We start from the raw sequence: 27,423 nt of genomic DNA, 5'->3' as shown, positions 1-27,423 counted from the left end.
CGGGAAAGTGCGGACGAGGGGAACCCGAGATTCTCCCCCGGCATTTCGTCACTCGGAAAGATTCCATTCGCAATCGCTGCTTCTGCTTTTCTGGTCGGGCCCAGACTTGAATGCAGTCCTAACTCTGTCTCCATTATGGGTCAGTTCTCAGCCAGTCCTGGCAATGCATTACACACGAGTCGCCTGGTCGGGTATAGTCCAGCCCTTCTAGCCGAAAAAGAAAAAAGAAAAGATGATAAAAACTGTTTTCCTCCACCCCGCAATTTCCCTAGTCTAGCTTATGGGAGTTTTTAGTTATCGCCTCTAGACTCCGTCTTCTTGCATTGAGCTCATTCAACGTCACCACTCCAACTCGTTCCATCTACCCGTTTCCCTACGTCCATTGTTATTTGTTCGGCCAGCTAGAAAGAGTAGACGGTCCTTTTGTCCTTGGAACAGAGGAAATTGTAATTGAATGAACGCTTTGCAGCATCCATTCACTCGATGATCCGGTGGTGGCTGCGCGCGGCAGGCTCCAAGACCATCACATAATAATAAATACCTCGTTCCCGTAGCGCCGGGGCCACGAATTCCCACTCTGCATCAACTAGCAGCTTAAGCGTCTATCCCTGTACTCCAAACCACTCCAAACCTGCGTACCAACTCCCACTAGTGCCGTTGATGAGACATTAATTCATCATCCCCTGACGCGCTATCCGTGATACCGCCTCAAATCTCTGATCCTGTTTCCGAAGCTTGTGTTATTTGCTCAACTCTAGTTGGTGCATCCGTCATCCCTTCCGGGACCACCTCGTGCCCACATCTGGGGTTCGGAACTTTTCGGGCTTCGATTCGAGGCATTTGTCTTCCTTTTCCACTCTTCACGATAACCATCGCCGTCGAGACGCGGTCTGCTGCCCCGACATCTTCCGTGGAACGGTGGAGTAAACATTTCCAGCTGCGATTCCACACGTTCAGGCGTCTTGGATCTCCCATCATGAGTCCTGCGACAAACATTCATATACCCCCCGTTTCCCCCGCCGAACCTGGTCCTCTTGCTTCAGATTTCTTCCAACAGCAACTCGCAAAACAAAGAAATAATAACTATCATTCTACCTCACTAAGAAACATGGTTGCTGCTTCGGTGAATCGCACTGCTCTGCACCCTGGTGGTGTTCAGTATGTCTTGTCCTTTCCTTCTATCTACCCGTTCCTTTCTTGATATGTTGTCACATTGCTCAGGGTTACCTTCAACCACTCGCGCAATGCGTCGCATATCATGCCATGACCTTGCCTGATATAGATCGATGCTAACATGACCTTCCAGGCCGGGCAAGGGTCACACTGAGCTCGAGGAAGAGCTTCACGAACACGCCCACATTGACTATGACCGCGTTGCTATTGTAAGCTCACCTGTCGCAAATGTTTCTCGAGCCTTGCTAACCAAGATAGATTGCCAACCCTGCTGTCCCTGCTCTCTACGAAGATGCTCTGGTCTACGAGACTGGTACCGCTATCACCTCCAGCGGTGCCTTGACTGCCTACTCTGGTGCTAAGACTGGTCGCTCTCCCTCTGACAAGCGTATTGTCAAGGAGGAGACCTCCGAGAACGATGTCTGGTGGGGACCTGTCAACAAGCCCATGACTCCTGATGTACGTGCTTTCCGTTGCTTTCTTTTTCTTGGTTCTCCTGCAAGTGCAATATATCGCGCATGAGGATCATCCCTTGCATGGACCCGCAGCTGGCATGAACCCAAGCTTTTCTGGCAGCACAACGGGAGGAAAGAAGTGCCTCATTATAGACTTTTTGAGGCATTTTTGATCTTGCGACTGCTGTGCGACACCAAAGTTTGGGTTTTGTCCGGTTGTGTTCCTGAGAATGCTTGTTTCACCAGGTTGCGCCTGGTCGGGGTTCTCCAGATGACGTCATCCATGATCCGGCCTGTTGCTAACGGCATCCCGATTTGCAGGTCTGGCGCATCAACCGTGAGCGTGCTGTCGACTACCTCAACACCCGTAACCGCATCTACGTTATCGATGGTTTCGCTGGCTGGGACGAGAGATACCGCATCAGCGTCCGTGTCGTCTGCGCCCGTGCCTACCATGCTCTCTTCATGCGCAACATGCTTATCCGCCCCTCCCAGGAGGAGCTGAAGCACTTCCACCCCGACTACGTTATCTACAACGCTGGTTCTTTCCCCGCCAACCGCTTCACTGAGGGTATGACCTCCGCCACCTCCGTTGCCATCAACTTCGCCGAGAAGGAGATGGTCATCCTGGGTACCGAGTACGCTGGTGAGATGAAGAAGGGTGTCTTCACCGTCCTCTTCTACGAGATGCCCGTCAAGCACAACGTCCTGACCCTTCACTCCTCGGCCAACGAGGGCAAGGATGGCGACGTGACCGTCTTCTTCGGTCTCTCGGGTACTGGCAAGACCACTCTCTCTGCCGACCCCAACCGTGCCCTGATCGGTGACGACGAGCACTGCTGGACCGACCGTGGTGTCTTCAACATCGAGGGTGGCTGCTACGCCAAGTGCATTGGCCTCTCCGCCGAGAAGGAGCCCGATATCTTCAACGCCATCCGCTTCGGATCCGTCCTCGAGAACGTTGTCTTCGACCCCATCTCCCGTGTTGTCAACTACGACGACTCTACTCTTACTGAGAACACCCGCTGTGCCTACCCCATTGAGTACATTGAGAACGCCAAGATCCCCTGCTTGTCCGACAAGCACCCCTCGAACATCATCCTCCTCACCTGCGACGCCCGTGGTGTCCTTCCCCCGATCTCCAAGCTTACCACCGAGCAGACCATGTTCCACTTCATCTCGGGTTACACCTCCAAGATGGCTGGTACTGAGGACGGTGTCACCGAGCCCCAGGCTACCTTCTCCTCCTGCTTCGCCCAGCCCTTCCTGGCCCTGCACCCTATGCGCTACGCCCGCATGTTGGCGGACAAGATCTCGCAGCACAAGGCCAACGCCTGGCTGCTCAACACCGGTTGGGTTGGTGCTGGCGCTACCACCGGTGGTAAGCGTTGCCCTCTCAAGTACACCCGTGCCATCCTGGACGCCATCCACAACGGCTCCCTCAACCAGGTTGAGTACGAGACCTACGATGTGTTCAACCTGCACGTTCCCAAGAGCTGCCCCGGTGTTCCTTCCGAGCTCCTCAACCCCAAGAACAGCTGGACCGCCTCGACGAACTTCTCCGACGAGGTCAACAAGCTTGCCAAGCTGTTCAACGACAACTTCGGCAAGTACGCTGACCAAGCGACGCCCGAGGTCATTGCGGCCGGTCCGGTGCCTCAGTAAATTGTTTCCCATTTTGTTTTTCCATTTCCTTTTATCTGCTTTTGATATCTTGCATGGCGTGCTGCGTTTCCAATCATGGGTCATTTGAATCTTCCACTACCATGTGTGTGGCCTACCCCGGCCGGCGGGGAAAATACCATTGATTTCCTTTTGGGTTTTGGCTTCTTTAGAAGTCGCGGTAACAATTAGAAATTGAATTCAAAATATACCTTCAAAATTATCTACCACGTAAAATGAAACTGTAAGAGAATCACCGTAGTAAGCCTTGCATCCACAGCGGGGTCACGGGCATGTACAGGGGTCGATCTCTGACTCCACATGTGATCGCCGTTTAGCGTCTCCGACTTGTTCCTTTTTCTCTGCAATGCTGCTATCCATTCTATGCCATCCGCAATTGCAACTGCTTATAGCCAACAAGCCTACCAAGTTTCACATCAAGGCGTTTCTCAGCCAACCTCATTCCACCTTAATTTTGAACATGCAAATTTAGTTGCAAGCTGCACGCTGACGCGAATGAGCTCTGTAGGCTTGCATCAACCGATGTACTTCAATCTCCGGGGAGAGACTTTGCAATGACTAGCCTACACTTAAGTTGCTTCTCTTCAACTTAATACATGCTACGTGCCGTGCCATCAGAATTATGTTTTCACCCCTGGTCCTCCGACTCAAACAGGGGAGAAAAGCAGACATCAGAACGTCAACAAGCTAATGCCCTTACCTCTTTACGATATATATTCATAGGACTACTGGGACAACAACATGGAAAGATTTCCCTTGACACCTGGGTGCCCTACCTCCTTCTTGTTAGTAATCCAGCATCTTTAACTCGGAAAGCGGACCGAAAGGTTGGTTGTTAGTCATACCATTAAAATATTACTGACAGGAATAGATATCTACGTCCGAGGAAAAGGCTTGCGAAAGGAAGTCCACTACGGAGTGATACAACTGGGGACGAAGAATCCCTTTACCTCGAAGGACTCAAATGGACATGCCAAGTCGAGTCACATCATCGGACCTGGTTTCCCAAGCGCTGCCATGCGGGGGTTCGAACCGAAGCGTCTGTCGCAGGTTCCTAGGTTCCGCGACGCCCTCTATCTCGTGCAGACAGATGCGAATGGCAGCTCGTGGGGACGCCAATGGTCGTGTCAGACTGGTGCAGCTGCTTGGCGTTCGATGTAATCATCGATCGTGTATTCGGCAGGCTTGTAATCTGCTTGATGTACGGTGTACCATACCTCGCGCTATCATCGTGTGGTCAATAATATGATGGTAGACGCAGCGAGTATGCCAATACGCGTCTTGAATCGGTTGATCTCCTGTTTCGGTAGATGCTAGTACTCAGATTCGGATTCTACTTCCGTCAGCCTATGCGCGAGTCTTCAACCTCGCAACTACATCATGCATACGAGAAACTGGCACACGAAATACGGAACGAATTTCCCACAGCAGCGATATCCGCAGCGGCCCATTGATGCAGCAATGTGCATACATTCAAGCCTGCAACAAGGAGAAGCTACGCATCTCACCAGCCGTGGCAAGATGACCGTACCGTTGGGTTGAGGAAGACGACACAATCAGATCCTAGACGGGTGCAGCGTCGGCACAGGCATTTTATAGTATCCACAGCCTGCTATATTGCCCTCGCCAAACACGACCCCCCAGAACGATGGCTGCCCAGCAACGCAGAGTCAAAGACACATCAATCTCGGATTTAGCTCGGCGGCGTACGCGCCATTCTCGCAAGGCACGCGTGCGTGCATCGGGCGACATCTAGCGCAATTGAAGCTCCAGATGACGTTGGCAAGTATCATGTGGAGAGCTACGACATGCGACGGCCAGCTGTGACCGCCGCAATGATGGGGCCAGCGCACGCGGGGCAGGCATTGGGCGAACGAACGCGCAGAAATTCCAACTTCACGACCACATCATCAGCAAGAACAAGGCCAGTCATTCAATTTCGGCCGCGCGGGCACACACAGCAGAAGATAAACCGAGTCGGCTATTCCGCCGGATACAAGGAGCAATATAGGCCGCCAGATGAAGAGATGATGGCCTGCAGAGGACAATACTCCGATATGAGACGGACATTCCAGCGAGAATCGGCTGTTTTCTTTGCAGCTCGCTTGTTGCAGATAGTCCCCACAAACAGGATCGTAGTCTAAGCCCCAGTAGCTAATCCGCCTGGGGGCCTGGGCCTCTTGACAGGGTAACCGGCCAGTCAGCACGCTGCTGATTACTCCTTGCTGGGTCCTGTCCCGGGAGAGTACCCGAGGGATAGAAGTGAATCCCACCGCGCGCGACTACCGATACCCGCCTCACCCGCTCCGGGATCCCGAGATGTGCTGCCGCCAGGGGGGAGTGGTTGCCGCGAAGGTATCCGTCGCCCCAGTTCATCCACTATCTAGGATGCAGTATGGAGAAAGTTGAGTCCCATTGGGATAGTTGGGGATAGGGAGGACCCTTTTTGGAATTGTAATTCCGATACGACGTGTATTACTACTAACTAGCTAGGTTTGATGGGTCTGTTGTTGTAGGTAGATGTAGATTCCCAACAACTTGGTGACTCCTGGAGAGACAGCGGGCTAGGAGATCAGTGCTCCGGCATACAGCCAACATACCCTTCCAACCGAGTCATCCACCTTGCCGGCTACTTGACTGGGACCCTGCGATACGATCATAGTTGCTACGCCACTGAAGTGCGTAGTCACCACATTGTCACTGGAGTGAGGACGGAGGAGATCTTCTCCGGCTGACAGTGGCAGGCAGCACAGGGGAAGGGCCGAAAGTCGGAGGAATCGGGAGAAAGGAGATAATCCAGTATATAGTAGGAGATCTGAATATGATTATTCCGGGGGTGCATTATTGTTATTTTACATGATGTTGTGAATGATATCATGTTTCTATTGCTGTTTCTCTACTAGTATTCTCAACGGTAGCTAAAGAGTATCCTAGTGTTTGGTGAAGTTGAAAAAAGAATATGTTATACGACCAGATATCTCCGAAGTGACAGACAGTACCTACCTTAGACTGATCGACGAGACCAAGCTTTGGGAAATAATAATATTATTATTCAAGTAGCATTATTACTACCGACATTACTAACCTACTTGGCAAACTGGGGAAAGAGGAGACAGGAGATAACCTCGGGAAGGCGGCAAGAAGCAGCGCAAACCGGACCGTTCTCGTGGTTAGACCCGATTAGGTTTAGTGTGGGTGTGGGGAGATTACGGTAATTACTTTATGTACGTATGATGGATGATTATTCCCCGCCATGACGTTTTGGTATTAGCTTGCTGTTTTGTATCTATTCCTTTTTTTCCTTTTGTTGAATATTTGCAATACAAAGGCATGTTTGGAAATAAATCATACTATTATGAGAAGAGAAGAAAACAGTTACCTATCAGTAGAGACAAGAATAACAACTTCATCATAGACAGAAAATCATATGAAAGGAATATCATCAGACGTGGCAACCCCGCATTTTCCAGCTGGCGGCATCGTGCAGCAACTAACTAACTACTCTCCCAATACTTCCTACTGAATAATATACTACTAAATCCTCATCGATCGCTCGGGCCCTACGTTTGGCATCGGCTAACAAAGTGGGGATGGAAACAGCTGGAGAAGATTATTCGAAAGTGTCAGTCAAGGAATTACTTACTACTTACTGCTGGTTTTCCTGGTCGGCTTCTCGGATAGAATCAATGGCATACAAATACATCATCGAATCCCCGTCAATGCTACCTTGACTCATGCATCAAGTTATTATAAGTATCAGAATCAACCCACCCAAGATACTTGCTTGCTTGCTTGCTTCCAGTTGTACAACGTTGCAACAAAATTAATCCATTCACTGCACACACTCTCTCTCGCCTCCTCACTTCTTCCTTTCCCCCCATCATCTGACTGTTCCAACTTGTTCTACTTCTCCTCAAAAACCGGTTCACCACTTCCTACTCATTCTCGTCGGGCCTTTTCGTGACTTCGACCGGGTTCCCCTCATTGCCCAGCTGTGCTTCCACGGTACGTTGAATCTCCCCTCCCGCCCTTTTCACGTCACGGTCGGTCATGCTGAGTGCCTGGCAAAGAAAATCTGTCTTTTCTTTGCTCCGCCAGGCACTTCGTATCCTTATGGCTAGATGGTCTTTTCTCCCTGCCCCCACCGCGTATCGTGTTATCTGTTGATTCGCGTTTCATCCTTCGTTCATCTGTGTTCCTCCTCTTAAATCCTTCGTTCGGCGCGTCTCATCCGCCCTCACTCTCCTCAAAAGTCTCCGCATTAACCCTCGTTCACCTCTCTAGATCTGGTGTGAATCCTGCTTCCTCGTCAACATGGCCTCCCCCACCGCGGCCAAAGAGCCCCAGCCCGCCATGGATTTCCTCCATCACCCTTACACCCGCGCTGCTCTTCCCTTCGTGAACGGTGGCCTTGCCGGCATGACCGCCACGGTCGTGATCCAGCCCATCGACATGATCAAAGTCCGTCTGCAGCTCGCTGGTGAAGGTGTGCGCACCGGTCCTCGCCCGTCTGCCTTTGGCGTGGCCCGCGACATCATTGCCTCAGGCAAGGCCCTCGATCTGTACACCGGTCTGTCCGCTGGACTGCTACGCCAGGCCGTCTACACCACCGCCCGCCTGGGATTCTTCGACACCTTCAGCAAGACTCTCAACAAGCGTGCCGAAGCCGCCAACCGCAGCGTCACCTTCGCCGAACGTGCCGGAGCCGGTCTCGCTGCCGGAGGTATTGCCGCCATGATTGGCAACCCGGCCGATCTGGCGCTGGTGCGGATGCAGTCCGACGGTCTCAAGCCTCCCGAGGCGCGGGCCAACTACCGCTCCGTCATGGACGCGCTCTTCCGCATCTCCAAGCACGAAGGTGTCCCGGCTCTGTGGGCGGGTGCTTTCCCCACCGTTATCCGTGCCATGGCACTCAACGTCGGCCAGTTGACCTTCTTTGCCGAGTCCAAGGCCCAGCTGAAGAAGCATACTAGCCTGTCCACTCAGAACCAGACCTTTGCCGCGTCCGCTATTGCCGGATTCTTCGCCAGTTTCCTCTCCCTGCCTTTCGACTTTGTCAAGACCCGTCTGCAGAAGCAGCAGAAGGATCCTAAGACCGGTCAGCTTCCTTACAAGGGCGTCTTGGATTGCGCGCGCAAGGTCGTCCAGGAGGAGGGCTGGTTGCGGTTCTACCGCGGTTTCGGAACGTACTATGTGCGGATCGCTCCTCATGCGTTAGTGTCTCCACCTTTTGCTGTTACTAGTCACTTAGTAGTGCCGTTGGCTAACCCCAGACCCACAGGATGGTGACGCTTATCGTGGCCGATTATCTGAACTTGATTACCAAGTAGGGTGCCAGTGATTCAGTACGATGTTTCGCTTGTCGACAACTTGACTTCAGTGCCGCGGTTTCTGTCGGTTGAATGATGATTATTGTACAGGTGCGGATCTGGTTGCACTGTCTGGAACAGATGCAGGAGAAGATCGAAATGCCTTAATGATTGTGGATGGAGGATGGTGTTTCGATGAATGGTTGATGTTGTTTCAATGGCTGTTTGTATTTATTATACCCGTGTTTTGCAGCTACTTAGTGATTTAAATAGAGATAGGCAATACAAAGTCTACTCTGATGGCAGTACTCAAGTAACTGTAAGTAAATCACTCATCATACATAGAATCATACCCTTCCCCTTCTTCCTCTCCATCCAAATCAACTTCCTCAACACCGACCATCGACTCCGCCCTCTCCTGCTTAATCCTTGCAGCAGCAGCAGCAACAGACATACCTCTCTCCCTCTTAACTCTAATCCTCTCCTCCCCATCATCATCACCACTATCATCAGCACCATCATCATCATCCCCATCATCAACCTCAACCGCACTCCCCCTCCTCCCACTCCTCTTCCTCTTCCCCCCACCCCCCACCTCATCTTGATCATTACCATCATGATCCTGATTCTCCCCCAACATCTCCCTCTCCCTCTCCCTCAACTCCGCCATCTCCGCCCTCTTCACCCGTCTCACCAACACAGGATCACTCCGCAGATCAAACTCCGTCAACTGCACCTCGCACACCGGACACTTGACGCTGCGCACGCGCTTCCTTGCCCTTCCACCACCACCACCACCACCACCTCCAGATCCAGATGATCCCCGCGGATCAGGCACCATCTGATTACTCCCGCTGATCATGGTGAATATCGCCTCGCGCTCGAAACTGTGTGGACATTTCGTGCTGCTGACGGGGTCGCGGAAGGGGAGGAGCGTCAATGGACATTTTAGGGAGATGCGTTCGGTTTGGATGGCGATTTCGTCGTCTTCGGAAGCAGAGGGGGAGGGGGAGGGACGGGGGTGAGAGCGGGTGGTGGTGGTTTTGGTTTGTCTGGTGGATGTAGACGTGGTGGTAGTGGATGTGGTAGATGGATGGTGGTGGGATGGAGGTTGTGAAAGGGGATCTTCCAGATGAGAGAACCATGTTGATGGGTGAGGTGGAGGAGGGATCTCGTCGCCGATGTGTTTCGCTTCGTGGATGATTTTGTAGAAGCCGATGTAGGAGTTGTTGGTTGTGTAGCTGCCACAAACAATCTGTGTTAGTAACCTGGCAAAATATGGTAATATAATATGGAATCGAGGGGAAATACCGTCTCGTCAAACTCAACCCATTATACTCCTCCATCTTGCCCCGTAACTCATCCTCGAACTGCGCCAGGAACGGTACCGCGCCCTCTTCATCCTCATCTACATCCGCACCCTCCTCTTCCCCACCCTCTTCTTCTTCCTCCTCACTACCATCACCCCTCAACCTCCTCCTCAACTGCACCCCCCTCTGACTCCTCCTCACCCCCCTAACCCTCATCCGTTCAACAACACCCCCCTCCAACCCCGCAATAACCCGTCCAACTTCCTCCCCCCGCACCTCCTTATCAATAACCCCTCGAATCGTCTCCTCCAGGATCTTCGTCGTCGCATTCACTCTCTCTTCAAACTCTTCAATTCCATCCCCACCCTCCTCCTCTTCCTCCTCCTCCTCACTTCCATTCCCTTCTTCTTCTTCTCCCCCCTCTCCGTTATTATTTCTTTCCTCGGTATGAGAGCGTAACTTTCTTCTCCGTTCTTTGGCCTTCTTACTCCGTTCCTTCGCATCCGTTAACCGCTCGTTGATCTCCCCCGCCGCATCGGTGAGTTTCTCCTGCGCGTGCTGGAGATGTGTTCGTAGGGTGGAGGAGGTGTGTGTTGCGAGGAGGGCGGAGAGGGCGGGTGCGGTGGTGGGTTGGTGCGATAGGGTGGTTAGGGTGCTGGTTGGGGGTTCGTAGGGGGGGAGAGGGGGGGTTGATTCTCGGTCTTGGTCTCGGTCTCGGTCTCTTCTTCGGGGAGTGGTGGTGGGTCGTTTGGGCATTTTGCTTTTCTTTTCTTTTCTTTTCGTTGAGGTGAGTGAGTGAGTGAGTGAGTGAGTGAGAATGAGGGTGTGGTGTGGTGTGGTGTGGTGTGGTGAGTGTAGTTTCAAGTGGGTGTGGGTGTGGAGGAAGGAGGATATATGGTATAGTAGTATATGGTGTAGGTTTCTTTGTTGTATGTTTCTTTGAGGCTAAAGATTGGCTGGCTGATGGATAAAGATAAGTTGAAAGACGCGCCGACGCGATGCGATGCGTGGCGCTAGGCTGTTTTGGGAAGGGTTCTTTATCTTATCGATGTAATTGCAACTACATTTTTATTTATAGGATGGAGGAGTATGGAGTACTCCGTAGTTATATGATAGTTAGTTGAAGTAAATACATTTCATGTCCATTACATCTATTTACCCTCATTCTAATACTATGTATCCATCTACACCTTGTAGAAGCAAAACGCATGGTAAAAACCTATCTTGTTAGCGTTACACCCTCTCCAGCTGCAGTAAAGGAATATACTCACTGACTGCCTCCTGCTCCTCCGGCGTCATCGTCAATTCGCCCGTCGTGCGATCTCTCACGCCCATCCGCTCGCTCAACGGCCCCAGCTCCGGATCGTCCTTCTCATCTCGCCACACCTCCATGAACGGCTTGCGGTACTGCAGCTCCAGATTGTATTCCTCCGTCAACCTGCTTCATCAGTATCGTAATCCATAGTTCGTGGATCGGATTTATGGCATGGACTCACGCTCGGAACGCCTCCCACGGCACCACATACTCCGGGATCTCGCCCACCGCTTCCTCCATAAAGTAGCTATACTTCCATCCAAACGGCGGCCTGAAGATGCCATCCTCCGGCGTATCCCCAGGGAATTTGACCCGATAGATCGAGTTCCCCCATTCTGCCTTGGCCTCCTCCTCCACCTCACCATCTTCCGGCTCAGCATCCTGCTTCGCCGCCTCGCGGTCCTTGCGCTTGGCATTGAACTCGGCCACGCGGGCACTGATAATGTCCGAGTTGGGACACACGCCAATAAACCGACCACCCTTCTTCAAACACCCCGCCACATTGCGCAGCATCTGTCGGGCCTTCTCTTCACTCTCAAACGCATAATGAATGGCAAACATAGACGCCACCACATCGAACCCACCCCCACCCCATCGCGACGCCATCATCGACCCTCCCGGTCCAACATTCGGATCCACTCCCACCTGCTGAACAATATCAACGTCTCCCAACCACTCCCCAAAGCAGTCCTTCGACCGGAACTCGCCATGAAACAACGGCGGTCCTCCCCTCCGTCCACCACCACGAGGCCCCCTACCCGAACGCATCCCCGCATACCGCTCGCGCGCCTGTATAATCGACACCTCGGCCGGATCCAGTCCCACGTACAGATCCACCGGCTGCGGCGCAAGCTGCCACTTGCCCAGATCACCTCCCTTACCACATCCCAAATCAATCACCAGCAAGCGTTTCTCCTCCATCGGTGGCGGCCCAGTTCCATCCGCCCAATCCTTCGTCCCAATCGCCCGCGCCACGAACTCCTCATCCGGCGAGAACTTCTGAATCAACGTACTCTTCACCCAATTATTGAAACTGCGTAGCCCCTTAATCTTACTCTCCGTCTTGCGCCACTCCCGTCCCCGCTGCGGAACCGCATTATAATGCTGTCTCACGATATCCGTCACGCCCCGGCTCTGCGAGTTGCGCATCGCATCTTCTTCCAGCGCGCGCTCCCGCTCCTCCTGTCGCCGCCGCAGCGTCTGCGGGTCCACGAGGCCGCGCCGCGCTCCGCCACCGGGTCGTTTCCGCTGACGCGCCTGCACTTCGGGCGACGGAGACCGCGGAGGAAGGGGCGGTGAGGGGGATCGGGGCTGTGGTGGTGCGCGTGCTGCTGTCTCGTCGCCATCGCGGCGCGAGTAAGCCGAGGGAGGTGCCTGCCCGCGTTTCCGGAGCTTCTGATGTCGTTCTTCGAGACGCTTACGCTTTGAAATAGGACGGTCGTTCGCTTGATCGGCGGGTGGCTGCTGCTCCGACGTCTCGTCCTCGAGCTTGCGCTTGTGGCTATCGGCCGCAGGAGAGCTCTGCTCGGCGTAGACATCGGCAGACCCAGAGCGAGAGTAGTCACCCATTTTGCTTATCTTGTGTTTGCGACGTGATTGGGAGGATGGAGGTGTCGGGATAGGTGGCTGCTTCTGCTGCTTCTGCTGCTGCTGCTGCTGCTGTTGCTCCGTTTGTTGAGAAGGATCGGTAGTGGTAGTTTGGGGAAGAGGAAGAGGTTCACTCGTAGAAGTCACAGTAGGATCATGAACCTATATGAAAAAAAACCCCAATGAACATCCACAATCAGTTGCAATGGGAAAGAAGATGGAACACTGAAAAAAAGAATGTCGCGAGAGACAATCAGACGCGCAGGAGCATTTTCTTTTCGGAGTCTTTTATTTGCGGGAAGAATAAGTAATCACCGCCTCCGCCGAGCGTAAGCGCCACTTTAGTTTCGCAGTGGATTGAACGATCCACTTATTCTCTCCACTGCAGAGAACTCTCGACTTGATACATATAGGAAAGCTTATAACTCACCGGTTTCGCTTCATCCGTCTGAGATGGTGTTGCTTCGATGGAAGCAGAAGCTGGCGTTGGTTCAGCAGCAACCACAGGATGCTCCTCCCAGCGGTCTCGGGCGGGATCGTACATGCTGATGCTGGGCCGTTGGCCTGTGCGCTGTTGTTCCTCTTCGGAGGCCATGATTAAAGTGAGACGGAAGTAAAAGGGATAGATAATATGATACCTCCCATGAAAGGGGTAGTAGTAGTAGACTTAGTAGCAGGGATAAAGCAAGTTTGAAGTCAGACGGAATTCGAGCTGCTTTAAGTTGAGTTTCCTTGGTTGAAACCCCTGCCTTGAACCGTGTTTCCTGCCTGGCCGGATGCGGCCTGTGAATGGAGTGAAACAGTAACGGTAGATGCCTACCATCATTAATAAATACATGACATCCTACTATTCAATGTGGAGTAACACAGTTCTGTATTGGGGGTTTATCTATCTATCTATCTATCTCTTTGTGAAGAGAAGACGATATTGTGGGATATGTGTTGTGAAACAGTCTAATGGACCTGTTCCTCCCAGTGTATCTAGCGGTTCTTGTCCTTCCCCTGGGGGAAACTCAATGTCGAAGTGTCTTACGATCGTGGAAACGAGTAGTCGCATCTCCATCATCGCGAATGCTTTCCCTGCACATGAGTATGTGCCGCTTGAGAACGCATTGAGCGCTTCTTTGTGGATGACTAGCTCTGGCTGCGTGGACCATCTTTCTGGGATGAACTCGTCTGGACGGGGGAAGTTGCGCGGGTCTAGACGTAAACGATGTCAGCTACTATCTTCGCAAATAAGGTTAATACTATACCTCGTTGAATCGTATACGTCGGCACAGACACTATCATCCCGGGAGGTATATACACTCCCGCCGTTCGAAGCCCTTCTGGCCCTGTCTCGCGCTGCAATCCGCTCAGAACAGCCGGACACAGACGCAGACTCTCATTGATACACCCCTCCAGGTACGGCTTCTTCACCAACGCCGCATGACACAGCTCCTCCCCAGCTGGCACACCAGAGTCTATCTCCTCCTGCAGCCGACGTAGCTTCTCCGGATGTCGTGCCAGGAGATAGAACAAAGCATTGAGGGTACTGGCAGCCGTGTCGCTGCCAGCCGTAATAGCGAGCTCTGAATCGTGAACAAGATCCCCATCAACGCCACCTATAGACTGGTCGCCCTCGGAGCTTGACTCCTCGATCAAATAGCTGAAGAGGTCCCGGCGATCAGTTTCGACCTGGAACCAACATCAGCCTAAACCATCCACAACCTGATACTAGACAGTGAATGCAACAATACCCTACTCCTCTCCTCCACACACTGCGCACACCACTCCAACCATCTATGCGTAAACCGCCTCACACCCACCATCCCCCGCATTAATATAACCAGCCAACTCGAGCTCAACAAGGCACTTGCCCCGCGTCCCATCTTCCTCATCATCTGCAACATCTTCGGCGGCTCTCCATGCAGCATGTTGAACGATTTCCCAAACGCAAATATCCCCATCGAGTCCCATGCAAACCCATCAATTAGCGCGGTGGTCTCCTGTGCTTGCAATGATCGGGATTCAATAACCCGGACTATATCTTTGCAGTGCTCTAGGAGATAGGGTTCGTAGCCGGCAAGTGCTAGTCATATCACTCAGCTACTCGATCGGCAGATAAAGTGTCTGAGACATACCCTTCGACGTAAACCCCCGATCCCATAACCTCCTTCTCTTCGAATGAAACGCCTTATCCCTCGCCATTTGCAATGATCGATGCGGATAATGTAGATCGTAGAATGGTCCCTTGACGCATGTCGTACCCACGCCGTAAATGTCTTTTATCGCAGATGGCTTGTTGATGGAGATCTCCCTAGGCTCTATCTAATCCGTCAGATACTGTACAAACCACACGAGTAACAAAGGTAGAGAGAAATACTAATCCGAACAACATCCCCATACACCCCATGCAACTCTTTCACTTTAAGGTACCATTTCGCTTCCAGCACTGTATTCCTGAAATCCCATAACGCAGTAATCCTTGCTAGCCTCGGACCTGGAAACCCGCCCAGCGCGTGGAAGAAGTATCGATAGATCGCTATAGAAGCTAACAGTGAGGAGTGGAAGGTCAGTATTGCTAGTCCGACCCATTGGGATATCTCTCTGTATCCGAGGATGAGTAGGGCTAGTAGACCGAGTGCGGGCCAGAAGATGAGGCAGTTGGCGAGGAAGACGACGTGTTTTTCGAGGTCGGCATGGATGAAGTAGGTTAGATGGGCGGTGATGCCGAGGATGGCGGAGATGAGGGCTGTTGTTGGGAGGAGGGATGGAGTCATTGTGTTGTATTTGGGAGGATGAGGTGGAATTGGGACTTGAGTGATGATCTGTAGTGTTGGGGCGTGTATGAGGAATGAATGTAGTATAGGGGAGGCAAGACCCCCTGGTTGTTTGATTATGGGTAAAGTACGGAGAGACCATGGTAGGTCTGACAGTCCATGCATAAGCTCTGTTTGTTAGCTCCAGGACAGTAAGCATAGACACAGTAGACTAATCATTGCGAGCAGGTACCACTCCACAGAGCCTGTACATAGACAACTAACACGAATCGCACTGTCGCGATGATGGCTGGGTAAGAGAAATAATGGCTAGGGTGAGCGCAGCGCCAGCACCACCCTAATATCGGGCAGTGATGTTGGTGAGTAGGATACTCCCAGCTGATGGTGGTCCGAATTGTAACATGGTTCATGCAGTACCCCCTCTGTGGCTTGCTTGATGTTACCACAACTCCTGCTCGGACTATATCTATGGCCTTACTCCGTCCGAAGCAGGCTGTACGGTTCTCCAGGGTGAATGTAAGTTTCATTGCTGGTGGGAACATCATCGACACACCAGTCCATAGCTCAATGAATGAACCGAACTCAACGTATAAATGTTGATATATGCTGTTTTGATCTACCGTGTATGTATGGCACAAATTAAACCCAGAACATGTCCTAAGGGGAGTGATCCTTCGATCCTCATACGAGAAGTGAAACTGTATACCCCCAAGATAAAGAAAAAGCTATGTCTGCTGGCTCTTCAAATTCATTTTCTCGTTCCGTCCCCAGATAGCCAACCAGTCCTGAACCGAAGCGCTCGCCGACTTAAGCTCCTTGAAACAAGCATTGCGCACTCTCTCGCTCTGAATCACAGCAAGCGCTTTGCGAATATTGCGCGGTGAGCTGGTCTCCAAAGCACTGGCGACCCAATGCCCTTCGGGAGCTTCCAGCGCGAGGATAATCGGAAACGAGAGCTCTCGATTTCGCAGGTCTTCGGCAAGCGCCCCTTTGGCCTTGGCATATTCGGATGAGTAGACATTCTTGCAGTCATTCTGCAGCTGCGAGCACCACCTATCTCAGGGTCATCAGCTTTTGGCTCCTGCTAGACATGGTAGAATTGTAAGGAATCAAAAACGAGGCATACGCAAGAGTAGTCATCGTCCCGTCCATCGATTGGTCCTCCATCACCAATTGTCCCAGCAGCCGGAATAACGCCCCTGTTTTCAATGATGCCATCTTGCGATAGGCTGCAACTCGCTCCTCAGGAACAGTCGAAAGGCTACCCAATCCATCCCGTCGCCAGATTAGTGACAGGTCTTGGCCTTCGAGAATTTCTTCCAGATTTTGTAGCAGAAACCTGGCCAGCTTGGGGAACTTTTGCACGGTCTTGTTGAGAATCTGGGTGACTCGGTAGTAAGCGCGATTTGCTGTCTCTGAAGGGCCATATATCCGGTGGGCTGCTGGCTTGCCTTTTCGATAGTCGCTATTGTCAGTTATCTGCTTGACGTTAGAGTGTATTTATCTGGATTCAAGGTATACGTACATCGTCAACTAGCATCAGGCACAGGTGGATTGCATCCATTATCTCCAGAACCATCTTATATTTGGCGGGATCCTCATCCTTGAGCCTCGGGGACAGCTTCTGTACGAATGGCTCCCAGTGATACTTCCCATAGATCTGACGGATGTAGGCATATGGGCACTCGAACGATGTCACGGTCTCCGGTTTCTTCTTGCCAATTAGGAAAGCTTTCGAATTTGGCCACAAGGGACCAATTCTATCAAGGACGAAATAAAGAATTAGAGGGACAATGCCTAGGGTTGCTACCAGAGGGATGGGAATGGAGGCAACGTCCGGAAGTGCCGCCATGATTCGGTCCTTCCTGAGTGGGACGAAATGCAAGGATGAGAAGGTTAACGGATGACAGCGCGGTACCCCGATGAGCTCGCAAAGGGGCGCTGTCCTGTCTATATATGTATGCTATGGATAAGATACTTCAGCCGTACACTCATCGTTAAGGGCTCAGGGTTCCCCTCGGGGGGCAAGCCGTTGCTTCGCACAAGTTACACCATTTCCTTTTCAGTGCGGTCGAGCCGACCAGAATGGTTGTTGCCTGACTCTCGCTCTTGAGAGAAGCTGACAGTTGGGTATGGCGACATGCCTCTAGCGGCACGACAGGAGATACAGCTTTTGAAACCTGGTGCACTCCCCTGGCTCACTTGCAGGTCTTTGAACGGCTTGAGAATAGCACATCGGTGACACATGATTACCGAGACTCCTGGTGGTCCTACCTGAAGCGGACATCAGTCCACTCATAGGGAATGACAGACCTTTATGGCGTATCGTCAGCGGAACAGAACCAGGGCGCCGTAGCACTGGGTGACCGCAAGTCATCTCACTATATAAGCACGCTCAGGTCATGTAAAACGCAAATGACCCAGATCCTGACAGCGACAGAACCGCTACAAGCATTGAATCGTGTCTTCGTATCGCTTTAATGGATGGGTTCGACCATTCTACTGCTCCACCAGAATACAACGAGCTAAAATGGCTCGCCGATATCTTCGTTATCGGAATGGCTGTTGGCTGGGTTGCTCACTATGTGGAGATGATTTACACATCGTTCAAGGACCAAACATACTGCATGACCATCGGGGGCCTTTGCATCAATTTTGCCTGGGAAATCATATTCTGCACAATGTATCCTGCCAAAGGGTTTGTCGAGCGGGTTGCCTTTCTCATGGGAATTTCTCTCGACCTTGGGGTTATTTACGCGGGAATCAAGAATGCCCCAAATGAATGGCGCCACTCTGCAATGGTGAGGGACCATATGCCCCTTGTCTTCGCAGCGACGACACTTTGTTGTCTGAGCGGTCACCTGGCTCTTACTGCCCAGGTTGGTCCCGCACAAGCCTATACGTGGGGGGCAATTGCATGCCAGCTCTTTATCAGCATAGGGAATGTGTTTCAATTGTTGAGTCGGGGAAACACACGAGGGGCGTCATGGACGCTATGGTAAGCGTTGGTCTGATCGGTTCAGGCTGTTTGCTGTGCTAAGTAATCACTAGGATGTCCAGGTTCTTTGGGTCAACATCAGCCATCGGCTTTGCCCTTGTTCGATATATTCGCTGGTGGGAGGCTTTTTCCTGGCTGAACTGCCCGCTTGTGTTATGGTCCGTGGCCATGTTCTTTCTGTTTGAAATTCTGTATGGAGCGTTATTCTATTCCGTCAAGCGACAAGAAGGAAGATCCCAGCGTGGAATCAAGCACAAGGAGAGGTAGCCAGGAACAGTATGGAGATAGATGAGTGTGTAACACACAATGATCTATCCTGACGGAATGGCGGAGAAAGTTCACGGTGTTGTACCACTCTTTGTGGTGCTCTCATGAGAACGGAGTTACTGCTTGTCATGTAATAGTAAGCATGTTTGGGTTGACAAAGACCATCACCCACCGATAGAATAACGCAGTGGATACAATGTCTTCACATATATTGCTGTCCTCGGGTAGAAATAGAAGTAAGGCATACTACTGTTTTGCCACCTTTGATTGCATGTAGACGATGGCATGATGAACAGCCACGCTTGTGACACAGCAACTACTGGTCAAGCGCATGTACCACGGGGCTGGCTTGCATAAGCCCGAAGTAGCTTGACTACGCAGTTATGCCACTATGCCAGTGCTGGATGTCATTTGAGGTCCATTCGCTCCAGCAGTGAGAATAGCAAACACTTGGCTTGCCGTACAGTTTGAAATCCATCTGCCTCAGGCTCAATATAATTCCCGTCAACCAAATAAACACAATATATATACCATACGCAGGAATCATCTTTGATTAGGCTTTGTATCTGGCGTGATTCGCAAGCATGGCCAATACCCAGCTACCCCCCTTTCGCGTCCTTATTGTGGGCGGTTCTGTCGCAGGCCTCACCCTTGCGCACTGTCTCGAACGCGCCAATATCGAGTACCTCATACTCGAAAAAGGAGAAGATGTTGCCCCGCAAGTTGGTGCCTCGATAGGTATCATGCCAAATGGCGGACGGATCCTCGAGCAACTGGGCCTATTTGGGGAGATTGAGTGTGTGATTGAGCCGTTGCATCAGGCGAATATCAGCTATCCAGATGGGTTCTGCTTCAGTAACGTCTATCCTAAGGTCCTTGGCGATAGGTATGTCAAAAGTCTCTAGAATATCATGCGAACAGAAGGAAATAGAAGGTGTTATGACTAAGGTTCTAGGTTCGGATACCCGGTTGCATTCTTGGACCGGCAGAAGTTCCTGCAGATTGCATATGAGGGGCTGAGGAAGAAGCAGAACGTTCTCACTCAGAAAAGGGTAGTTGGCGTGCGACAGTCGGATCATGGAACTGCTGTTTCTGTGGCTGATGGGACAGAGTATGAGGCGGATCTCGTGGTTGGTGCTGATGGAGTACATAGTCGGGTGAGAAGTGAGATTTGGAAGATGGCGGAGGAGAATCGGCCTGCATCGGTTTCGACACGTGAAAGAAGAAGTATGTTTCTACAAAGTCTCATGTCCTTTGTGCTGGATGCAATGAGACTAATACAAGCAGGCATGACTGTTGAATATGTCTGCGTTTTCGGAATTTCATCAGCCATTCCAGGGCTCGAGATAAGCGAACAGATCAACGGGATTTTCGACCATCTATCCATTCTAACCATCCACGGCAGACATGGTCGGGTGTTCTGGTTCGTGATCCAGAAGTTGGATAGGAAGTACGTCTATCCTGATGTCCCGCGATTCTCAGACGAGGATGCCGTACAGCTCTTCGATCGGGTCAAACACGTGCGGTTCTGGAAAAACATCTGCGTGGGGGACTTGTGGAAGAACAGAGAGGTGTCCTCGATGACAGCGCTGGAGGAGGGAGTGTTCGAGACATGGCACCATGATAGGATGGTTTTGGTAGGAGATAGCGTTCACAAGGTACGTCGCTAGGAAAATTGAGGTGAGATCGTTGGGCTTACTCGATGTGCAACCAGATGACGCCCAACTTTGGCCAGGGAGCCAATTCTGCCATCGAGGATGCTGCGGCGCTCTCCTCCCTTCTACATGATCTCGTCAACGCCCGTGGAGTTTGCAAGCCATCAAATGTCCAGATTCAGCATCTCCTCAAGCAGTATCGGGAGACTCGATACACTCGCATGGTAGGCATGTGTCGCACCGCGGCTTCAGTCTCTCGAATTCAGGCCCGAGATGGCATCCTCAACACCGTCTTTGGACGATATTGGGCACCATATGCTGGCAACCTGCCTGCTGACCTGGCATCAAAAGTAATGGCAGATGCAGAGGTTGTTACTTTTCTGCCTCTGCCAGGCCGCTCAGGACCGGGCTGGGAGATGTACAAGCGGAAGGGAAAGAGAGGGCAGGTGCAATGGGTGCTTATAATCTTCACCTTAGTTACGATTGGTGGATTGAGCATCTGGCTTCAAAGCAATGCGTTGAGTAGATGATAACTTCTGCTCTCCTTTCTTTCTTGATTTAGTATGATGTATTCTGAGTTATCAAGGCGTAGGAAAAGGCTCGCTATAGCATAACTAATGTAGGAATGAGGATATCGAGAAGATAGATATGAGAATGCCCGAACGCCACGCTGCATTAACAACCAGATGAGGAGTATCATGTGCAGAAAAAACAATATAATGAGAATATCACTTCGTGGCCGGCTTCTTTCTAGGCGAACCAACGTTCAAAACCTGTCGCATGCGGCGTAACTTGGCCCACCATTCCCGGTCACTGGCCTTTTTAACCTCGGGGTTGATATCGTCCGCCACAAGCTCATCCGTGGATGGTACCTCAGAGACAGCACGACTGTCTCCCGAGATGGTCGAACGATTCAGTCGACGATGGCGCACATTGAGCGCCTGGCCCAGCAGCTCCCAGCCACAACGTAGACCCTCTGATTTCTCGGTGGCCCGTCCCGTTCCGCTCTGAGCCTTTCCGTTCACCCAAGGACAATAATCCATGTGCTCATTCAACACTTCCAATGAGTCGTAAAGAGCTTCATCGCCGTTGGGCTTTGGTTTGTACATCCACAGGCCCAATCTCCGGAAACACACGCTACAGCCGACCAGACCAGCTGTCCCGTCGGGGACTGAGTCCCAGCCGAAGAATGCTAGTATGAAAGCGTTCTTGAGGACAGATGGCTCAGGCTCAGAGTCCTGCGCGTTCTCTTTCCCATCTTCACCCTCAGTATTGCTCTCAATGCTCTGCGTGTGCGTACTTTCGTCGGACCCGTTGAAGCTTGCTGGAAGTATCTTAATGAGCGTGTCGAGATCGAAGGACTTAGGCGTTTGGATGACGTCTGTGGCCGGCAATTGATCGGCCATCTTCACGAGGTTTGAGTATCGTTTTTCTAGGCCGGAGATAGCTATTTCGGGGTTTGCTAGCGGCAATCGATGGATAGTAGCTGTAACAGTCAGCTCCCGAATGGCAACCACAAGTGTCGAAGAACCCACCATCACAGCCCTTGTTCCTCCACGGACAAGTCTCCCCGTGCCCCTTGACCAGCCTTTCCGCGTATTCGTCCACAAGTTTGGCTCCTGATCTTCATTAGGCACACGAAGCAGACACGGCAATTGGCAAACTTACGAACTTCCTTCCTCTCCTGCACCTTTTCAGCATCAAACCCATCCAACTCATCCAGCTCATCCGGGAGCTTGACCACAACCGACCCACCACAGTTCCCAGCACATGTTACCCGGGCCACATCTGTACATATCCAGCCGCGCTTAGCCCATTCCACCTCGCTTATTGCTGACGGTTTGGGTGCCCATCGGTCGACGCGACGAAAGGTTTCCAATCGCTCGAGGAAACGTTCGCGATCCCAAGGAACAAAGCTGGGCCGCGAGGTTGACGATGACGACGAATCTCTGGAGCTAGGGCGTGCGACCCTTAGAAGTGAGTTTTGTGCAAGTGAGAAGCCGGGCGCATCTAGACGGGCTTTTTTGTTCGATGCGTCTCGAATGGTTGCAGGCGCTTCGGCGGTAGCTGATTTTGTGGACTCGGAGGTTGTAGGTTTGGTTAGAGACTCGAGAACCCGATGAAACTTGCGCTTCTTAGTTTCAACGGCGTAGGACATTTTCCAGCACGTGGAAGTAATGGTGTTGTGCAGTTGAAGTGGTCTTTGAGATAAGGGAGTCTGGATCTTGGGGATGGCCTCGGAGCTGGTGGCGCTAGACCCGAAATGGAGCTATCGTTTTTATGCCTGAGGCAACGAGAGGGGTGCTCGACCTGCAGGTGAATTGCCATGAACTACAGTGTACGGAGTAGTATTATGTGAATTCGTTTGCTATCGTTCTATCTGAGCAGAATTAGCTAACCTATTGATATTGTTACCGCTGTATTGATACGTTCCCAAACAGGCATTGATGTACAGGACAGGGCTTATAGTATCCATTGGATCTTTATATCTTCTTCGAATAAGGGCCTCCTCAGCGAAGGAGGAGGACTTGCAGGCAGCAGAGACAACGCAGGGTCTCTTAGGTGCCTAACTGCAGGGCCTGTCGTTCCAGCTTATTTAGGTCAATGTCTGTCCACACCTGATTCCTATCTCAACTCACACTTATCATCAGACAATATTAATGACCAAGACCGTGGTGAATTTTTCACTAGCCAGAACTGTGCAACTTACTACTGTGACTACTTCGTTGTAGTCCTTCTCTTTCAGACTTACTCGTGTATCTATGGTTTTCACCGACCCTAGATAATCATATTAGCCGAGTGATGGGAGAAGGTATCACCGACAGAGCGCTAAGAAGTTTAAACTTACTCTTGGCCATGCTGACAGTTGGTCACATAGTTCAATCTGCAAATGGCTCTGAACAATGAGGTACCCCTTATTCCAGCCGTTCAGCGTGCACTGGCAATTCCCGAGATCCTGAACCACATTTTCGAGTGCCTCTATCACTACCGCCCAGCCACGTGTAGTTGGGGTGGCCGTTCACTCCTTTCTTGCGCCCTTGTCAACAAATTATGGTTCTCGGAGGCAATCCGATGGCTCTGGCAAGACCCCAGACCCCCTCTTCACCGAGAAGGTAGTCATGATGATTTTTTGGACGTGCTTGGCAAAATCCCAGAAGCACGCCGAAATATATATGCAAGATACATCAAGCGTGCTACACTATTATACTTTCAACGCAAACCCGACGGCCTAGACGGTGTCCAGTTCCCAAGTTTACGTTGCGTACATATCTGGAGGACAATGGACCTTTCTGATTTCGAGGAGATCAAGTTCCCGAATAATTGCGTTCGGTCCATCTGTTATTTCACACCTTGTCCTTCAGACACTGAAATCGAGGAGCACGCCACAGCTTCTTTTGAGAAGCTTCTTACTCCTCTCCTGGTAGGCATTCCCATTGCATTGGGGTGGTGATAACTTTCTAATCCCATCAGTCGCACTTCAATCATCTGAGAGAGTGGGTCATTCTTTCAGGTAGAAGCATGGACACATTGCAATATTTCAAATTCACACCAGACACCGAAGGACAGGGCTGGCACCGGTCAGAACATGGCCGTGTAAGAGTTCCGCCTAACCAGGGCGTCTAGGTTACATAAGTAAGGTTCTATTGGGAGTAAAATGAGCAGAGAAACCATGTATGCAGCCGAGGCTGTGCCTGAACACAGTGGATCTCGACTGCTTTTGTTGTTTAGTTCAGCATCTAATGACGTAGAATTGAAACAAGTGTGTGCTGTTTATGATGGCGCAGAAAGCAGAGGCATTACGGGAATGGGGACACTTTCCTTGACCATAATCAAGCCCTCTTGTTACACTGTACAAACGGGCATATATCCTTAATCATACATAAGGTGGGCTTCATCGCAGCCGAAGCGACTTATGCCTTCATCAGCAGGATATACAGAAGATCTAATGATCAGTCCATCGAAAACAATCAGCAAACAACTACTAGAAGACAAAGCCAGATCCAATATAATCTTAAGTACTATACATAGAAGTCGAATGCTACCCTATTTCATTTCATAGAATGAGGCTGAATTGTGGGGCTGGAAAGTTACAACTACGATTCAGACACACTCAGTAATTACAAATCGTATTGTCCAGTTCCTTTATATCGAGGCTCAAATGATGCTCCAACGAGAGACTGTAATGCCTCGACTAGAGGTGACTTAGCCTCCAGACTGCGAAACTCGTATCCCACCACAAGCCACAATCAGTTAGCTTCTTTTCAGCCCTAGCCTCAGCTTAGCTAACCCCAAAAACAAATGACTATAAAAGCGTCGCTTATCCTCCACCAAGATGGACCATAATACTCTTCTGTACATCCCCCTCTCAAATATCCTTAAAGTCCCAATACTCGATTCTGTGTCCATCCCCATCGAACATTACCAATTTCCCGCAACCCCCAACCCCACAATGTCATCTCCAACCATCTACCTCATCACCGGGGCCAGCAGAGGTACACACCACCATACCTGATCCCACCCTCATGTTCATCTCACCCACAAAACTACCCAGGAATCGGCCTCTCCCTCACCCAGTCCCTCCTCCTCCGCCCAAACACCATCGTGATCGCCACAATGCGCAACCCCACCACCAACTCTCTCTATACTAACCCCCCACCAACATCCCCCACTTCCACCCTCATCCTCCTCCCCCTCGACATCCAATCCACCACCTCAATCACCAACGCCATCGAAACACTCAAATCGACCCACAATATCACGCACATCGACACCGTGATTTCCAACGCAGGCTACTACAACGACGCCACCCACCGCGTTGACAACATCCCTCTGGACACCGTGCAATTGCACTTCGATGTGAACACACTCGGCGTAATCCGCCTCTTTCAGGGAATATACGCCATGCTGAAGAAGAGCACGAAGCCGGTGTTTGTCACCGTTAGTAGCTTTCTGGGGAGTATCGGTGGTCTTGAAGAAGAATTCTTTCCCGGTGCTGCATATGGGGTTAGTAAAGCTGCTGCGAATTGGGTGACGAGGAAGATGCATGTTGAGAATGAAGGGATGGTTTGTTTTATGGTGCATCCAGGGTAAGCTTACTATCTTGTGCGTTGGGATGGCTGGGGGGTGCTGATGTGTGGTGCGTGTAGGTTCGTGAAGACTGAGATGGGGAATGCGTGTGCGAAGAGTATCGGGTTGGAGGAGGCTTTTACGGAGCCGAGGGAGTGTGCGGAGGCTTTGGTGAAGTTGGTAAGTGTATTTTCCTTTCTGTGAGAGCCTGATATAGTGGGGCGTGATACTGAGTGGAGTAGATCGAAAGCGCCACGAGAGAAACAGTTGGAGGCCGGTTCATCAGTTGGAGGGGGGAAGAAGTTCCTTTCTGATTGGTAGGTATATAAGAAGCTGTTATGATGCTGCATGTTGCGCTGTTTAGTAGAATACCGTATTAAGCAGAATTTATTATCATACGATCTGGTGAGCGTAATCTTCATCTGTCGCACAAAAAGCCCTATCATCCTCCACCCAAGTCTCTAGATATACACATACTAGTATACTTAGTTCCATTCCCGCATAAGCACTCTCGGATATCCAACATTCCGCATGTGCGCAACATCCCCTTAAGCCCCATAACCAACCAATAGATCCCATATCATCATACTCTAAACTCCGAATCCTCACCGGAGTTTAAATCCCTTAACCCCGACCATATCTCACATACCACGCATAGCAAGAAGCAGAAAATACTATATAAACCCATATAGCATTATCCCACAACACCAGACCTCAACCACAGACCCAACAACCAATAAACCGACACTACAATTTCCAATCAATCAATCAATCAACCAACATGCCCCTGATCTTCCTAACCGGCGGCAGCGGCTACCTCGGCCAAGCGATAACCACCCACGCCCTCTCCAAGAACTACACCGTCCACTCCCTCTCACGCAGCCCCGAAAGCGACGCCAAAATTACCTCTCTCGGTGCATTCCCCATCCGCGGCGACCTCGCCACCCACTCCGTGCTCCTTGAACAAAGCCAAAAGGCAGATATAGTCATCCATCTGGCAGACCCAATGGCAGGAAACTACTCTCTCCCGTACGAAGAACGCATCCGCATCGACGACGAAGCAGTGACTGCCATCGCTGAGGGATTATCTGGAAGCAACAAGCCGCTTGTAGTGACCTCCGGGTCACTGGTTGTTGCTGCTACGGGCAAGGAGACTGACGAGGAGTCCGCGTTATGGGAGGAAGGGAAGGCGCTGAATGAGCGGATTGTGTCTGAGAGGAAGAATCTGAGGTGGGTAGGGGAGAGTGGGGTGAGGGTTATTGTGATTCGGTTGCCGCCGTTTGTGTATGGACGGGGAGGGAGTGGGGTGGGGTTGTTTATGGGGATGTTTTGGAATGGTGGTGATGGAGGGAAGAAGGAGGTGAAGGTTATTAGGGAGGCGGAGAGGGTGGTTACGTCTGCGGTGCATGTGGAGGATGCGGCCGAGTTGTATTTGCTTGCTGCGGAAAGGGCTAGTGCTGGGGACGTGTTCAATGGGTGTTCGGAGTGGCGGGTGACGTTTGGGGAGTTGGCGAGGGCAATGGCGGATGTTTTGGGGGTTGGGGTTGAGGTTGTGGGGTTCGAGGAGGCGAAGAGGGTGTGGGGGGAGTTCTTTGCGAGGTTTTTGAGTACGGAGAATAGGGCTTCTGGGGGGAAGGCGATGAGGGTGCTGGGATGGGTGCCGAAGAAGGTTGGAATCGTGGAGGAGGTGAGGTATGGGTCGTATGTTGGGGTAGCGGAGAGGCTGAGAAGCGGTGCTGCTTGAGGGTGTGTGCTTACAGGATGGGTTGTGTACAGATTAGGTGGTTGTATAGATGGGTTGCTTGCTATTATGTTTGACAACGAGCGTATTGTCGGTAGTAT

The 27,423-nt window shown here is 51.4% G+C and overlaps 13 protein-coding genes across 13 annotated transcripts; 8 read left to right on the top strand and 5 right to left on the bottom strand.

The window, feature by feature from the left end:
- Positions 1 to 976: 976 nt before the first annotated feature.
- On the top strand, positions 977 to 3,293 carry acuF (phosphoenolpyruvate carboxykinase PCK1; the record flags this gene model as incomplete). Its single annotated transcript, XM_041681223.1, has 4 exons — positions 977 to 1,158; positions 1,307 to 1,382; positions 1,432 to 1,632; positions 1,950 to 3,293. 4 exons carry the CDS (start codon positions 977 to 979, stop codon positions 3,291 to 3,293), a joined length of 1,803 nt encoding a protein of 600 aa, XP_041548187.1.
- Positions 3,294 to 5,119: 1,826 nt separating this feature from the next.
- Positions 5,120 to 5,455, top strand: AKAW2_80225A (uncharacterized protein; the record flags this gene model as incomplete). Its single annotated transcript, XM_041681221.1, has 1 exon — positions 5,120 to 5,455. The coding sequence occupies one exon, from the start codon at positions 5,120 to 5,122 to the stop codon at positions 5,453 to 5,455; it is 336 nt and encodes a 111-aa protein (XP_041548186.1).
- A 1,977-nt stretch (positions 5,456 to 7,432) lies between these two features.
- MIC33 (putative mitochondrial dicarboxylate carrier protein) lies at positions 7,433 to 8,641 on the top strand (the record flags this gene model as incomplete). Its single annotated transcript, XM_041681220.1, has 3 exons — positions 7,433 to 7,435; positions 7,596 to 8,524; positions 8,593 to 8,641. 3 exons carry the CDS (start codon positions 7,433 to 7,435, stop codon positions 8,639 to 8,641), a joined length of 981 nt encoding a protein of 326 aa, XP_041548185.1.
- Positions 8,642 to 8,948: 307 nt separating this feature from the next.
- Positions 8,949 to 10,686, bottom strand: AKAW2_80223S (SUMO ligase MMS21; the record flags this gene model as incomplete). The annotated part of the gene is made up of 2 exons (XM_041681219.1): positions 8,949 to 9,861; positions 9,932 to 10,686. 2 exons carry the CDS (start codon positions 10,684 to 10,686, stop codon positions 8,949 to 8,951), a joined length of 1,668 nt encoding a protein of 555 aa, XP_041548184.1.
- A 428-nt stretch (positions 10,687 to 11,114) lies between these two features.
- Positions 11,115 to 13,427, bottom strand: abd1 (mRNA (guanine-N7)-methyltransferase; the record flags this gene model as incomplete). The annotated part of the gene is made up of 4 exons (XM_041681218.1): positions 11,115 to 11,149; positions 11,202 to 11,368; positions 11,427 to 12,994; positions 13,263 to 13,427. The coding sequence occupies 4 exons, from the start codon at positions 13,425 to 13,427 to the stop codon at positions 11,115 to 11,117; spliced, it is 1,935 nt and encodes a 644-aa protein (XP_041548183.1).
- Positions 13,428 to 13,733: 306 nt separating this feature from the next.
- AKAW2_80221S (cytochrome P450) lies at positions 13,734 to 15,594 on the bottom strand (the record flags this gene model as incomplete). Its single annotated transcript, XM_041681217.1, has 5 exons — positions 13,734 to 14,032; positions 14,086 to 14,509; positions 14,572 to 14,903; positions 14,956 to 15,138; positions 15,198 to 15,594. 5 exons carry the CDS (start codon positions 15,592 to 15,594, stop codon positions 13,734 to 13,736), a joined length of 1,635 nt encoding a protein of 544 aa, XP_041548182.1.
- A 725-nt stretch (positions 15,595 to 16,319) lies between these two features.
- On the bottom strand, positions 16,320 to 17,446 carry AKAW2_80220S (uncharacterized protein; the record flags this gene model as incomplete). The annotated part of the gene is made up of 3 exons (XM_041681216.1): positions 16,320 to 16,647; positions 16,721 to 17,073; positions 17,120 to 17,446. 3 exons carry the CDS (start codon positions 17,444 to 17,446, stop codon positions 16,320 to 16,322), a joined length of 1,008 nt encoding a protein of 335 aa, XP_041548181.1.
- Positions 17,447 to 18,074: 628 nt separating this feature from the next.
- pyr4 (meroterpenoid cyclase pyr4) lies at positions 18,075 to 18,859 on the top strand (the record flags this gene model as incomplete). The annotated part of the gene is made up of 2 exons (XM_041681215.1): positions 18,075 to 18,592; positions 18,646 to 18,859. The coding sequence occupies 2 exons, from the start codon at positions 18,075 to 18,077 to the stop codon at positions 18,857 to 18,859; spliced, it is 732 nt and encodes a 243-aa protein (XP_041548180.1).
- A 584-nt stretch (positions 18,860 to 19,443) lies between these two features.
- On the top strand, positions 19,444 to 21,044 carry AKAW2_80218A (FAD-dependent oxidoreductase; the record flags this gene model as incomplete). The annotated part of the gene is made up of 4 exons (XM_041681214.1): positions 19,444 to 19,745; positions 19,815 to 20,086; positions 20,147 to 20,517; positions 20,574 to 21,044. The coding sequence occupies 4 exons, from the start codon at positions 19,444 to 19,446 to the stop codon at positions 21,042 to 21,044; spliced, it is 1,416 nt and encodes a 471-aa protein (XP_041548179.1).
- Positions 21,045 to 21,242: 198 nt separating this feature from the next.
- On the bottom strand, positions 21,243 to 22,672 carry AKAW2_80217S (uncharacterized protein; the record flags this gene model as incomplete). Its single annotated transcript, XM_041681213.1, has 3 exons — positions 21,243 to 22,000; positions 22,050 to 22,133; positions 22,183 to 22,672. 3 exons carry the CDS (start codon positions 22,670 to 22,672, stop codon positions 21,243 to 21,245), a joined length of 1,332 nt encoding a protein of 443 aa, XP_041548178.1.
- A 732-nt stretch (positions 22,673 to 23,404) lies between these two features.
- Positions 23,405 to 24,138, top strand: AKAW2_80216A (uncharacterized protein; the record flags this gene model as incomplete). Its single annotated transcript, XM_041681212.1, has 2 exons — positions 23,405 to 23,935; positions 23,986 to 24,138. The coding sequence occupies 2 exons, from the start codon at positions 23,405 to 23,407 to the stop codon at positions 24,136 to 24,138; spliced, it is 684 nt and encodes a 227-aa protein (XP_041548177.1).
- Positions 24,139 to 24,847: 709 nt separating this feature from the next.
- Positions 24,848 to 25,895, top strand: AKAW2_80215A (SDR family oxidoreductase; the record flags this gene model as incomplete). The annotated part of the gene is made up of 4 exons (XM_041681210.1): positions 24,848 to 25,007; positions 25,067 to 25,601; positions 25,662 to 25,761; positions 25,824 to 25,895. The coding sequence occupies 4 exons, from the start codon at positions 24,848 to 24,850 to the stop codon at positions 25,893 to 25,895; spliced, it is 867 nt and encodes a 288-aa protein (XP_041548176.1).
- A 467-nt stretch (positions 25,896 to 26,362) lies between these two features.
- Positions 26,363 to 27,325, top strand: nscE (NAD-dependent epimerase nscE; the record flags this gene model as incomplete). The annotated part of the gene is made up of 1 exon (XM_041681209.1): positions 26,363 to 27,325. One exon carries the CDS (start codon positions 26,363 to 26,365, stop codon positions 27,323 to 27,325), a length of 963 nt encoding a protein of 320 aa, XP_041548175.1.
- Between the last annotated feature and the right edge of the window lie 98 nt (positions 27,326 to 27,423).

The sequence above is a fragment of the Aspergillus luchuensis genome, chromosome 8 (assembly GCF_016861625.1).
Source record: "Aspergillus luchuensis IFO 4308 DNA, chromosome 8, nearly complete sequence".
NCBI classification, from domain to species: Eukaryota; Fungi; Ascomycota; class Eurotiomycetes; order Eurotiales; family Aspergillaceae; genus Aspergillus; species Aspergillus luchuensis.
The sequence above is the reverse complement of the archived record's forward strand: the minus strand, read 5'-3'. Positions and strand labels throughout refer to the sequence as shown.